At 44.7% G+C, this 15,102-nt stretch overlaps 1 protein-coding gene across 1 annotated transcript in view; it reads right to left on the reverse strand.

Annotated features, from left to right (window-relative positions):
* Positions 1-14,304, reverse strand: part of PDE6C (phosphodiesterase 6C) — a 53,939-nt gene extending 39,635 nt beyond the window's left edge. Inside the window, exon 1 of the mRNA XM_074959077.1 lies at positions 13,825-14,304. Within this exon, the coding sequence (XP_074815178.1) occupies positions 13,825-14,304 (480 nt within the window). The remainder of the gene's footprint in view (positions 1-13,824) is intronic.
* Between the last annotated feature and the right edge of the window lie 798 nt (positions 14,305-15,102).

Consider the following 15,102-nt stretch of genomic DNA (forward strand, 5'->3'; position numbering starts at 1 on the left):
ATTAAAAATCTGAAATCCACATTTGAATTTTCTGGAATAATTGTACCATTCATTTATAGTGAATCCAGCCTTAGTTTAAAAATCAGTTCAGAGAGGTTCTCACTGTCTGGTCTTTCCCCGGAAAAGCTATTTGCTCTGTATCTGTCCCCTCCCATGGGCCTCATTCCAGATCTCAGGTTCTTCAATGAAAGGTATGTTTTCTCCTTTAACATTACAGCACATTTTTTGACAAGCCTTGTGTCTTTTGCAATGACCCCTTCTTATTTCTCTGCTTTTAGACATCCTGAAAATCTTAAATGTATTCTGACAAAAAAGTTATGCAAAATGTTACAAATGTTTCATGGGTTTTTTTTTTATTGTTTACGTCAGACTTAAAAACAGTGATACAGATCAAAGTTCTGACGGTCTAGACTTCATCCAACCATTTAATGCAGTGTTGACTAAGAAATGTGTATTATCCTATAACATTATCATTAGCTAATCAAAAAGTCTTCAGCATTTATGACTGCATTTACAGGCAAAATACAGACTCAGGTAGACGAGTTCAACTCCCATGCAAGTCTCCGGGTCAATTTCAGTGGTGTAAATTTCTCATTAGGGGTAAATTGTATCAGAAATTGGGAACATTGTCATAAGTGGCAATGTCCTGAAACCTGCACTAATATGATTTTCAGTGGATGTTTAAAAGAATGTGACTTAGTACTTACACATTTAAGGGGGGGAGGTGGAAAGGGAGTAGCAGAAAAAGCAACTGAAAAAGAGGGTAAGTGAATGTGGGGCCCTCTTCCTAGCAGGCCTGCCTGGCTTCTTTATCCTACTGCTAAAGGAGCTGGAAGGAGGGTGGTGTACTGGTTTATTTTACATCCTCCCATTAGTTTCTGTTCCTGCTATAGCCTCTTCTGCCCCCTCTCTGTGATAACGACACTTATTTTTGGATTCCTGTTGTCAGTGTTACCAGAGACTCAGCCTTTTAAAACAAGATGTTAAAAGCTGAGTTACATCAAACTGATATGCTTTTTACTTTACCTCTTACATACACTAACCTTGTTTTCTGACCAACCTACACAACTGTTATGTGGGCACTGGGTTTTGCTTATGATGATTCAATTGTGAATTTGAATGGAATCAGAAGCATATCTAATCTTGGGTAAGAAAACATATTCAGTTTGAGGACAGAACAAAAGACTGCCAATTGAAGTCAATAGGCCAAAACCAGATGTGGTGTAAGTGAGTGGAACTCAGTAATGTTGAGCTATGGATTCAAAAGAAGGTGATATACCCCTCAGTTCTAGATGGCAGACTTCTGCATCATGAAGACATTACTAAGCTTTCCTATACATCTTTGCAAAAAGAAAAGGAGTACTTGTGGCACCTTAGAGACTAACCAATTTATTTGAGCATAAGCTTTCGTGAGCTACAGCTCACTTCTGATTGAGCTGTAGCTCACGAAAGCTTATGCTCAAATAAATTGGTTAGTCTCTAAGGTGCCACAAGTACTCCTTTTCTTTTTGCAAATACAGACTAACACGGCTGTTACTCTGAAACCTATACATCTTTGGTAACTTAAATCACTTGGAGCTAAATCCTGCTTGTTTTATTTACACAAAATTCCCATTGATTTCAAAGCAGGAGAGTAAAGCAGTTTTGGTTTTTATTCTTTGCCGTGTAATTTATTAGCAACACAGAAAAACTGAACCCTGATATCTTCAAGATAATTAGGGTTTTTGGAGCTGAAAGTAAGCAGAGAAATAACTGTAATGTCTCTGTAATTTTGTTGTAAAGTAGTGACCATTTTGAGACCTTTGCAAAAGAAGAGCAATCTGTAGGTATGGTTGCTGTAAATAATCATTTCATAAAAAATAAAGAAAATCAAGCTGACAGGCAGCCTCCCCCTTTTCTGGGAAGCTTAATGAAAATTGGTACCTGTTTTTAAAATATTTTTTTGTCAGTCAAATGGGTATTGTCTAGTACAATGGGCTGGAATAATTTGTGTCCCTTTTCCAACAAGTTACTCTTGGGCATGAGAACTGAGGTAGTCTGTTTTTTTCTCATGAAGATCAGTATTCAGAAGATTTGCCTAGGAGCAGATACTACTCAAGTTACAACATTCCCAATAAAAAAGATCATTCTGCTCCATTAGTTGATCTTGCGATCTCTTCTTCAAATTCAATTAGCCTTTCAGATCTTCAAGAAGGCAGAGTTGCCGTAGCATTAGAATAGTGCTCGTTCTCCCTCCTCCTCTAATCTTTAATAATCCTGACCTTGTTTCTTGGAAACTCCTTTCCCAAGGCTGATCTAATAATCTCCCTCCAGCTTCCAAAGCTTGGTTTAAGATTCTCCTTCTCCATCAGACACACCTTATTATAATACTGTGTTAATTAGGGAGGCGACAACCCTTTCTCTTCTGAACAGCCAGAGGTTGGAAATGGTGGCCTCTAGGACAATCGTTTGCTTTATCCTGAGTAACTCCTCTTTTGTTCTTTTGAAGTTCAGACCTGACCATTACGTTATCTTCCAATGCAATCTACTGTAGAAAGCTGTTTCCTGTATCCAAAAAAGAGTTCTGATTTCACAGTTCTCAGTATTGGCTTATTTTGAACCAAATTTTCACTATTCATGTAGTATGACACCATTAAAGCTATGTTCTAATTTGGAACACTGTTTCTTGAACTGGAATCTAATTCTTAGTCAAATATATTGCCTTCAATTAGCTATAAATTTGAAAAAAAAATTAATTTACATATTATATACTGGTTTAAATTAAAGAATAAAAGAAAACAATATACTGATCTGACTACAAAATTACATATGTACTTATACTTAAAGGCTGAGACCCTGGATTTATTTGTGAGTCTCCAAAATCCCTGTCTTTGCTGAAGTAGTCCCATAAGTAATAACATCTTTTAGAATTCTGAAATATTGAATGGCTGGCACTGAGAGATGCATGTCCAAAGATGCTCAATAATTGTGCACCTCATTGCCTTCAGTTACACTTACTATATTTCCTGGTTTTTGTTAAGCTAATAGACTCAAGCTATAAGAGTTTATGAGAATCCATTATTTTGCATTTGTATATTAGAGCAATATACTCTACCAATCACTGAGAATAATGAAGCACCATTTGTCAGGACAGCAGACCTGCCTGGCCTTCTGTTTCTCACTACTATTAAATCCTGGATTAAACACTATTAGCTCCAAAGATCAACAGATCTCTAATCCTCAGGGGGAGGTTTCAGAGTAACAGCCGTGTTAGTCTGTATTCGCAAAAGGAAAAGAAGTACTTGTGGCACCTTAGAGACTAACCAATTTATTTGAACATAAGCTTTCGTGAGCTACAGCTCACTTCATCGGATGCATACTGTGGAGTGATCACTTTAGATAAGCTATTACCAGCAAGAGAGTGGGGTGGGGGGAGAGAAAACCTTTTGTAGTGGTAAACACCCATTTTTTCATGCTTTGTGTGTATAAAAAGATCTTGTGTACTTTCCACAGTATGCATCCGATGAAGTGAGCTGTAGCTCACAAAAGCTTATGCTCAAATAAATTGGTTAGTCTCTAAGGTGCCACAAGTACTCCTTTTCTTTTTCTTCAGGGGGCAGGAACTGCTGTTGTTACTAAGGTAATTATAGAAAGTCTGGATCTTTTCCTTTGGTTTTCTCTTGTGAACTGTTAGGATGAGGAGCTTCCTCACGTTTATTGGTACTTTTCCAGGTTGAAAAAAGATAATCCTTCAAGCACTGGTTACCAGGTGCTGAAAAGGGGAATGTCTCATGTTTTAAATGATTACTTGCTGTCATTTTGTTCCACAGTCACTTTTCCTATTTGAACTATCTCCTGTCCAGCCCCAAACGATTTAACCTAAAACAAACAAAACAAAAACAAACAAACAACAACCAGGTTTCCTACTAATGTGTGAATCAATTACCAATATGAATTCATAAAACAGTGAACAGTATCTAATATCAGTGTGTATATATACAAGCACACACATAACATAGTCCCTATACTTTTAAATCAGTTTTCTTTCCTGTTTGCATATTGCCTTTTGTTTTCTTTCCCTTGTAGCCCTATCTTTGAAAGAAGGGGCAAAAACCCCATGGGAGAATCTTGTCATACTGAAAATCCTAAACATTTTGGATGAGATTCTGCAATCCTTACTCAACTGAATAGTATTTTACTCCACGTGGATTCAGTGGGACTACTCCTAGAACAAAGTCCTACTGTTTTGAGTAAAAGTGGCAGAATCTGGTCCTTTGTTAATATTGAATTAGATATACCACTATCTTAATCTGATTCCTTCCTCACCCCTATGGCCAGGAAGTATTTTATTACTCTATAGTCTTTTCTTTCTTTTATGTGCGGCACTGGTTGCTGCAATAGTCTTTTTAAATATTGGTCCCAAAGTGATTACTTAGTACTGTACTTTAACAATATATGTTGCTGTTGAAATACAGTGTATATCAACATTAGAAATTATTAGACATGACATCTTCTAAAGCAGTGCGGCAACCTTGAATTCTTTGTTGTGCAGTTCATATGCTGGAAGATCATAATGGGCCAAATTAATTCCTGGTGTAAGCGCTGTGATGGGGCAAGCTATAGAAAAGTAGTGGGAGATAGATATATTAGCTCCAGGCTAAACAAATCCCTGGTACCAGGATAAGTGAAATGGCAGCTGCTCCTGGTCAATTAAGACACCTGGGGCCAATTAAGAACTTTCCAGAAGGCAGGGAGAAGGCTAGGTTGATTGGGACACCTGAAGCCAATCAGGGGCTGGCTGAAACTGGTTAAAAGCCTCCCAGATAGTCAGGTGGGTGTGCATGTCAGGAGCTGTGAGATGAAGTTGCTCTGTTGGAGAGGCTGAGTAGTACACACCATATCAGGCACAAGGAAGGAGGCCCTGAGGTAAGGGTGAAGTGGAGCTTGAGGAAGTGAGGGCTGCTGTGGGGGAAGTAGCCCAGGGAATTGTACATGTTATGTTTCTAAAAGGTCAGCTACCGTAGCTGATACTATTAGCATCCCTGGGCTGGAGTCCGGCTTAGAGGGTGGGCCCGGGCTCCCCCTCCACCATTGCCCCCTGATTAATCACTGAGACTGGGAGACAACAGGGACTGTGCAAGGAAGGGTAACTTCTCCTCACCTCCCTCGCTGGCTTATGATGAAAATGGCTCAGTAGACTGTGACCCTTGTCTCTGGTGTCAGGAGTGGGACTTCATACACAGCGTGGCGGAAGAAAGAGGTTAAAAAAAAAACAGTGCACTGGGGGTTTGGATTTTTTTTTGTTTTGATTTGTTTGTTTGCTTTGTACCACAATGGAGGAGGTGGTAAGAGCTCTGGTACAAGCCACAGCAGCCCAGCAGGAGGCCACCCGGTTTCAGGCAATGGCACAACAGGAGTCTATGCGGCTACAGCAGGAAACCAATCAATTATTGATGAGCCAGGCGACCCAAGATCATGCCCTCTTGAGAGAGGTGGTGGACCAGCTGAAGATCCTCACCACCCAGGCCCGGGAGTCTGACGGGATGCGAACCCTGAGGGCCACTGGTTGTCTGCCAAAGATGACAATAGGAGATGACGTAGAGGCATATCTCCTCTCATTTGAAAGGACTGCTCAGCGTGAGGCGTGGCCCCAGGAGCAGTGGGCCAGCATTCTCGCCCCTTTTTTGTGTGGAGAGGCCCAGAAGGCCTACTTTGACTTGCCTGCCATGGATGCCACTGACTATACCCATCTGAAGGCAGAGATCCTGGCATGATCAGGGGTAACGGCAGCGGTAAGGGCCCAGAGGTTCCATGAGTGGAAATACCAGGAGAACAAACCCCTGAGGTCCCAGCTATTCGACCTCATACACCTTGTGTGGAAGTGGTTACAGTCTGAGGTGTGCAGGCCAGAGGAGATTTTGGAGACCCTGGTCATAGACCATTACATGCGGGGACTGCCGCCAGATCTCTGCAAATGGGTAGGCCAGAACTATCCATCCACGTACGACGAGATGATCACACTGGTAGAAAGATGGATGACAGCCAGGGAACTGACCCGACTACCCAAGGAAGGCCCCTTTCAAAGCAAGCACCCGACCCCAACCCTGGAAGGTTGGGCAGCCAAACCGCCGGGGAGTCCTAGGTGGAAGAAGGCGGGGGCCCAAAAACCAGCGGGGATCCCAGAAGGAAGGGATTGGCCTGCATGGGGGGAACCCTGGGACTAAACCCCCTAACCCTGGGATAGGGGAGTGATTAAAAGCAATTATAGATGTTATGCATGTGGGGAGTGGGGACACATAGCAGCACAGTGTCCCAGCACCAAGGAGCCTATGCAATGTAACTTGGGGGACTGGGAGGCCCCATGCTCCCTTATCCACCTTGTGGGGGTTGCATTAGCCCCGCATAATTACACCAGGCCAGTGAGGATAAATGGAGTAGAGACTACAGCACTTGTGGACTCTGGGAGTGCTATCACCCTCATATCTGGTAAGCTGGTAAAAAGTATTCAGCTGCTATGAGCCAAATGTGTAGCAGTGACGTGCGTGCATGGGGCCATGAACCATTACCCCACCATCCCAGTGGAGATAGAGGTTCAGGGAAACCCCATTGAGGTGACTGTGGGCGTAGTTCCTAAACTCCCATATCCTGTAGTCATTGGGAGGGACTATCCAGGGTTTGATAATTTACTCCCCCCGGAGAGGTTGGAGGGAAATGGGGACCCTGAGGACAGCGACTCGTCACTGGGAGAATGTCAACCCCCGATGTTCACTGAGATTTCTCAGGATCTGTTCTCAGCCCCCGAAAAACCCGGAAGACAAAAAAAGAGAGGAAGGCCGTGAAGGCCTTGGGAACCTGGATCCTGACCCAGGGCCAGAAGACCTCCCTAGTAGGCAGATGGACGCGAGCAGCCAACAGAGAAACTTCCACCACAGAAGGTGAGCCAGAAGCTCCCCGCAGCCATGATGGTGGCGAGCCGTTGGAAGAAGCAGAAGCCGGCCCTGGGAGCTTGGGCAGGTTAGTCCTGGGAGAGAGACTTTTGGGCGGGACCAGGCGGAGGACCCCAGATATGATAACGCCAGGAAAGAGGTGGCCGAGATCGATGGGATACCTGTGGATGGGAAGGTCCGGGGTCCCGGACTTCACTTTATAGTGAAGAAAGATCTCCTGTACCGCGTGGTGCAAAGGCAGGAGCAAGAGATACAACAACTTCTGGTGTCACGAAAACATCAAAAATCCATATTGAGTCTCGCACACAGTCACCTGTTTGGAGGACACCTGGGGTAGAGAAAACCCAGGCACGGATCCTGCGGAGGTTCCTCTGGCCAGGAGTACATGAAGATGTCCAGCGATACTGCACCTCTTGTCCGGAGTGTCAGTTACACAGCCCTCGCCTGCACTTGCGGGCTCCTTTGATACCTCTTCCAATAATAGAGGTTCCTTTCGAACGGATAGCCATGGATCTGGTAGGGCCCCTAGAGAAGACAGCTCGGGGCCACCAACATGTGCTTGTTGTACTGGACTATGCAACCCGGTACCCGGAAGCTGTTCCCCTGCGCAACACAGCTTCCAAGACAATAGCTAAGGAGCTAGTACAGATCTTTGCCTGGGTTGGGCTACCCAAGGAGATACTGACTGATCAAGGGACACCTTTCATGTCCAAGTTGATGAAAGATCTCTGGTCATTGCTCCATGTACAAGCCCTACAGACCTCTGTATACCACCCACAAACAGATGGCCTTGTGGAAAGGTTCAATAGGACCCTCAAGGCCATGATCAGGAAAGTGGTGAGCCGGGATGGGAAAGATTGGGATACCCTATTGCCTTACCTCATGTTCGCCATCCGGGAGGTTCGGCAAGCCTCCACGGGTTTCTCTCCATTCGAACTACTATATGGGCACCACCCTCGAGGCATATTGGATATAGCCAGAGAAGCCTGGGAAGAGGAGTCAAATCCCAGAAGGAACATAGTTGAGCATGTACTGCAGATGAGAGATTGGATAGCCCGAGTTACGCCCATTGTACGGGAACACTTGGAGAGAGCACAGGAGACACAACGAACGCATTATAACCACCAAGCGAAGCTTCGACGGTTCCAGCAAGGGGATCGGGTGATGGTACTGGTGCCCACAGCAGAAAGTAAACTGTTGGCCCAGTGGCAGGGACCCTACGAAATAATTGAAGCCGTAGGAAAGGTGAACTATAAAGTGCGGCAGCCAGGCCGCCGGAAATCAGAGCAAATTTACCACATCAATCTTCTAAAACCTCGGCATGATCGAGAGGCATGCTTAGTCATGCAGGAGACCCTTCCCCAGGAGGATAACTTACACGACCAAGTGAGGATATCATCCGACTTGATGCCGATCCGAAAGATTGAGGCAGCCGACATGATTGATTGCAACCGAGATGTGTTCTCTACAAAACCAGGGTGGATGACTGAGACCTATCACCATATCCGCACGATCCCTGGAGCCAAGGTAACATTGAGACCCTACCGAATCCCAGAAGCCAAAAGAGAAGAAATCAAGGCTGAAGTAAAGAAAATGTTAGAATTAGGGGTTATTGAAGAATCTGGTGGTCCAGTCAGTGGTCCAGTCCCATTGTTCTAGTGCCTAAACCTGACGGTACCATGAGATTCTGTAATGACTTTCACCGACTGAATGAAATATCCCAGTTTGATGCATACCCCATACCACACATCGAACTGGTTGACCGACTGGGTAGTGCCCGATTCTTGACTACACTGGATCTGACAAAAGGGTACTGGCAGATTCCTCTGATCAAAGAAGATAAAGAAAAGACAGCATTCTCCACCCTGGATGGGCTATTCAGTACACCGTCCTCCGTTTTGGGCTACATGGGGCCCCAGCCACATTCCAGCACCTCATGGATAAGCTGCTGCGCCCCCATACTAGTTACGCAGCTGCATACCTAGATGATGTCATCATCCATACGCCAGACTGGGGAACCCACTTGGAGAAAGTTGAGGCAGTACTGCGCACCTTAAGGCGGGCTGGTCTCACTGCTAATCCCGCTAAATGCGCCATAGGGCTAGCAGAGGCTAGGTATCTGGGATATATTGTGGGAAGGGGCATAGTGAAGCCCCAAACGAATAAGCTAGAGGCAATTCAAAACTGGCCCCGGCCGACCCAAAAGAAGCAGGTCCATGCATTCCTAGGCGTGGTAGGCTACTACCGACGTTTTATTCCCCACTTCGCCACTAGGGCAAGTCCCCTAACGGACCTGGTGAAGGCCCGAGGTCCAGACATGGTAAAGTGGACCGACACAGCAGAGGGGGCATTTACAGACCTTTGGACGGCCCTCTGTAATGACCCCGTACTCATAGCCCCAGACTTTAACAGGGAATTTATTTTACAAACAGACGCTTCCGAGGTGGGGTTGGGGGCAGTTCTGTCGCAAATGGTGGGAGAAGAGGAACACCCGATCCTCTACCTAAGCAAAAAGCTTCTCCCAAGAGAACAGAAATATGCAGTAGTCAAGAGAGAATGCCTTGCTGTCAAATGGGCTATGAGACACTGCGTTATTACCTCTTAGGCCGGCGATTTACTCTTGTGATGGACCATGAACCCCTCCACTGGATGCAGCGGAATAAGGAAAAGAGTGCAAGGGTCATCAGGTGGTTCTTATCCCTCCAACCATTCCAGTTCCACATATGGCACAGGGCTGGATGCCACCATGGCAACACTGATGGTCTGTCACGAGCATACTGCCTGGCGTCCCAAGTTGCCCAACTCTATGGTGTTGAGCAGGGGACAGGGCAAGGCCAGATGGCTATAGAAAAGTAGTGGGAGATAGATATATTAGCTCCAGGCTAAACAAATCCCTGGTACCAGGATAAGTGAAATGGCAGCTGCTCCTGGTCAATTAAGACACCTGGGGCCAATTAAGAAGGCAGGGAGAAGGCTAGGTTGATTGGGACACCTGAAGCCAATCAGGGGCTCGCTGAAACTAGTTAAAAGCCTCCCAGTTAGTCAGGTGGGTGTGCATGTCAGGAGCTGTGAGAGGAAGTTGCGCTGTTGGAGAGGCTGAGTAGTACACACCATATCAGGCACAAGGAAAGAGGCCCTGAGGTAAGGGTGAAGTGGAGCTTGAGGAAGTGAGGGCTGCTGTGCGGGAAGTAGCCCAGGGAATTGTACATGTCATGTTTCTAAAAGGTCAGCTACCATAGCTGATACTATTAGCGTCCCTGGGCTGGAGCCCGGAGCAGAGGGTGGGCCCGGGCTCCCTCCCCCCCACCATTGCCCCCTGATTAATCACTGAGACTGGGAGACAACAGGGACTGTGCAAGGAAGGATAACTTCTCCTCACCTCTCTCGCTGGCTTATGATGAAAATGGCTCAGTAGACTGTGACCCTTGTCTCTAGAGAGAGAAGGGTTACATGCAGGGTCACGGTGAGCCTCTAAGGCTAGCAAAATCCACCAGGAAATGCGGGACCCACGGAGGCAAGGACAGAGCTTTGTCACAGTGCATTAACTTGAACAAAGTTACATAGGGATGAATTCTTTCCCTTCTCCTTAATCGGTGACACGCAGTTAAATACTAGACAATGAATATGAAGTGGAAAGTGGTCAGCAATGGTAAATCCCTACTGTCAGTAAGTCACAACATAAATGTTCTTGAGACATCGGTATGTGAAAATGTTCACTCATTGCGCTCCATGGCCACGTCCACACAACGAGATGATTCTATAGCTATGTATTGTTATTACATCACTAAATAAAATTAAACTGTATATAGGTAGGGCCCTACCAAATTCACGGCCATGAAAAATGCATCACGAATCGTGAAGTCTGGTCTCCCCCCCTGTGAAATCTGGTCTTTTGTGTGCTTTTACCGTACACTGTACAGATTTCACAGGGGAGACTAGCGTGAATTGGGGGTCCTGACCCACATGGAGTTGCAGGTGGCGTTGCAAGGTTATTTTAGGGGGGTCATGTATTGGCACCCTTACTTCCTCACTGCCTTCAGAGCTGGAAGACCAGAAAGTGGCAGCTGTTGGCCAGGCACCCAGCTCTGAAGGCAGCAGCACAGAAGTGAGGTTGGCAATACCATACCATGCCACCCTTACTTCTGCACTGCTGCCTTCAGAGCTGAGTGGCCAAAGAGTGGTGGCTGCTGACTGAAGGCCCAGCTCTGCGGCAGCAGTGCAGAAATAAGGGTGGCAATACCATACCATGCCATCCTTACTTCTGTGCTGCTGCTGGCACCGTCTCTGCCTTCAGAGTTGGGCTCCCAGCCAACAGCCACCGCTCTCCAGCTGCCCCGCTCTGAAGGCAGTGCGGCTGCCAGCAGCAGGACAGAAGTAAGGGTAGCAGTACTGCAACCTCCCCTACAACAAGCTTGTGACCCTCCACAGCTCCTTTTTGGGTCAGGATCCCGACAGTTACAACACCCTGAAATTTCAGATTTAAATAACTGAGATCATGAAATTTATGATTTTAAAAATTCTATGACCATGAAATTGATCAAAATGGACCGTGAATTTGGTAGGGCCCTATATATAGGTGTAAATGATTTCATAGATTCCAGGGCCAGAAAGGACCATCGTCATATTTTGGCTTAGCACTCAGGTAGTGGACAGACCTGTTTTCCTGGAAGCACGTAGAATGCAATTTGAATGAAAACGACTCCCTTTTCAAGACTACGTGATAAGGATTTAAGGTCTGATCAGCAGGAGCTCCTGCTTCAGTATTATAATTAACCCATGACATAAGAAATGTTACTGATTAAAAGCCCAATCCTGCAGTCCCTACTTAGGTAAACCTCGCAGTGACGTGAGTGGGAGTTTTGCATGAGTAAGGAGTGTGGGTTTGGACCCTTTAACTCTTTTACTGGAAGAATGGAGATGTTGATCATTTTAAGGATTGCACAATTATTTTTAAAGGCCAAATCTTGGTCCCATTGAAATCTATGGGAGTTTTGCAATTGACTTCAGTGGCACAAGGATTTGGCCCCGAAGTTTCAAGTGCTGCTGTATTGGCATAGACTTCTGTTTCCCTAATAAATGCATGTATGAGTAAAAATACAATAATTTCATTAATTAAATTACTTTTAAAAATTGGTTGGTTGAATAATAATTGGACATCAGACCTTGGCTCTATTACGTTCCCAGAACATACACACAGAACCATTAATGGGGCAAAAAGAACATTGTGATCTTATTTAAAAATATTCAGATTATTTTTAGCTTGGCACAGTTTTTTGGACACAGAACAGAAGAACAGTAGAACTAGATGAGCCGCCCTGCTGCAAGCAGCCTTACACATGATCATATGAAGTGAACAGTGCAAGGTCTAAAGAAATGCACATCTTTCTTGATCCTCTTGATCTTTTCTCACATAATCAGCCTTATGAATTTAGAAGGATTATCCACCAGTCTCTCCATTTGTCGGTAAGAGGCAGTAAGTCAGATACTCTGTGTCACAAAAGCAGCAACATCTTAGCAGTCAGTCAGATATTGGGCCCAATCCTGCATTACTTTGACTCCCAAAATTCCCATTGACTTCAGCAGGAGTTTAGTCTATGTAATGACTGCAGGTCTGAGCCTTTTGCTTTTTAAAAATTAGGAAAAGTTCTTTTCACACGTACTTGTCTCTTTTCTTGAGTTTTAATAATAGCCTGAAACCAGGCCAATATACGCTTGTAATTAAAATAGCCTTGATTTTGGCTGACTTTTAGCAATATGATTAAATGTAAAATGTCTTGTTTATCTCCATGAAGCCATGGATAGTTGCAATCCATAAAAGCTCCCATTGTGCATTGTTTGTACACTCAGAATTCTCATTGAATTCAGGATCAGGCCTTCTTTCTCTAAAACAGCACTGAATTTTGATATAAAACTATGAATTAAATGTCGAGGAGCCAGATCCTCAGGTGATCTAACTGGCATAGCTCCATTGGAGTATTCCACTTTACACCAGCTGATGTCTGGTGCTGAGAGGTTTACAGACGAGATGCCATCATTTGATAACTTAAATTCAGCAAGTCTGCAGATGTCAATATCCATGAGAGAACGTGTCTGCTTCCCCATTTATTTCAGAGCAGACATTCTGAAGCTGTCTTCGTTCATACATTTGGAATTGGAGTAATGCTCGTCCTATGATACTTATGATGTAACCTTTGTCTAAGTTACAAGTGAAAAGGATGAGTCTGTGAAAATAGATTAGGTGTCTGAAAGGTGATGAGCAGATCTAACCAGTTATGTCTCAGCTAGAGACGGATCTGAACCGAAAGCCAGGGTTTTAACACCCTCAAGCTTTCTGGGTGTTTTACATTGAAAACTAGACTTCAATCTGAATACTCTGGTTTGTGCCCATCTTTTCTCTCAGCTCATTCACCGCCTTAAAAATCACTGCCAGCTCTGACTACCAGACATGCAGTGACCTAGGGAAGCAAAATGCTAATAACTGATCTATTCAGTAACGGTCTGAATGGGTGACTATGGAATAATAAGGGAGAACATTTATCACTTTGCTTAGGACAACAGAGAGGAGCCTACCTTGGTCATTAAGGACTCAAATTTACATCAGTCCCAAACTAATCTGATGCCCTCCTCCTTGTTGCACAGTAAATTATTTACATCACAAATGTTGAATCAGGAAATATGAAGTAACAAACCACAGTAGATAAAATGACCCCACCTGATTTTAAACTTCATATCCCATTGGTTTCCTCATGTTTCTCATTCTGGGTTTCTGTCTCCTGTCTGGGGTTTGGCACTTTGAGGAACGAGTCTATGCAAAAACCCCATTCTGTACCATAGGCCCTCTACAAGAAATTCAGCAAAGGAATAGAGACCCAGGCCCCAGAACAAGACACTCACTTACCTTTTTCACATCAGGTACATTAAAAAGCTTCTTGGTATGAGCAACCCATCCCACTAGCCCAATGTCCAGAGGAAAAACAATCTCATTGTCTGGGGCCACCAGGTTCTCCTCAAACTTGGAGGTGGCGGTGATATTGAAAAGTCTGGTGGCAACCTCAGGGGTGCCATTGCGGGCACGGCAGATGAACATGCTACACCGGTCAGCTGCCACCAGCTGTGCCAGCCTCTGTAGGGCCTTGTGCACTATCTTCTCCATGCTGCTTGCTTCCTCCTGGATTTCTGTCAGCAGCTCAAAGAGCAAATGAGACTCCTCCAGCCGGGACATCTCTTTGAAGGAAACTCCATCCTTCACTTCCCCAGGGCTGACTTTGAAGACGGTTCCCAGCACTTCTGCCCTCAGCTTTCGGTCGAAATACTCCTTGGCAAACTGGGGGTTGTTCTCTAAGTATTTCTCAACATCGTCTTTATTTATCCCACCCATTTTGTGTGGCTCTTTCTTATGGCTTTTTAGAACTGCATCACCCTAGAAACAGGAGCAGCAGCAAGAAGTCCGAATCTGATGCTAGAAGGAAAAAAGTCCGTTGCACATACTGTAGCTGTCACGGGCATAGTACAGTAGGCTTGCTCTGTGGCTTCCAAACCTTCTGGAACCCTTGAGATATGACAGAAGGCACTGGCTTAGTGTCTTCTTAGTGTGGGATCTTGGAGGCTGCTAATTAAAGAGATGTCAGGACACTAAACCCTTGAGCACTCTTAGCTCATAAATCCCAAGGGAATCATTTTAGCATTTTAAACTAACCAGTCCAGTCTTAGGCTCTGTGCAGCAGTGTGATAATGAGTAAATATGTTCATGTATATACACACATGCTCTCTCTTGCATATGCTGTATGACGTACTGTACAAAAGGTTTCCACTGACATTTAATGTGGGGAATGCCTCTTAGAATCTCTCCCCATATGTTTGCAAATTATTGCTGCATGTACATACATGTGCTCAGACATGCACATGCACAGACACACGTGATTGCGGGGTGAAGAGGGAATAGAAAACAGAGTTGCATAGTAAAGTTGCTTAAAATTTCAAGATTTTCTTCCCTTCCAGGTAGTTAAGAACTATAAAGCTATACATGGGCCTTACACAGGAAGAGCCTGTTCAAGTCAAAGGGTTTTTACCTGTGTAGGGATGGAATGAAAGCCTTAGGATTTGGTACAGTAAATGCAGGAAACCAAACCGGACTGCCATGTTACTTTTTTTTTTTCTTTTGGTACATAGACATGAT

The sequence above is a fragment of the Natator depressus genome, chromosome 7 (assembly GCF_965152275.1).
Source record: "Natator depressus isolate rNatDep1 chromosome 7, rNatDep2.hap1, whole genome shotgun sequence".
NCBI classification, from domain to species: Eukaryota; Metazoa; Chordata; order Testudines; family Cheloniidae; genus Natator; species Natator depressus.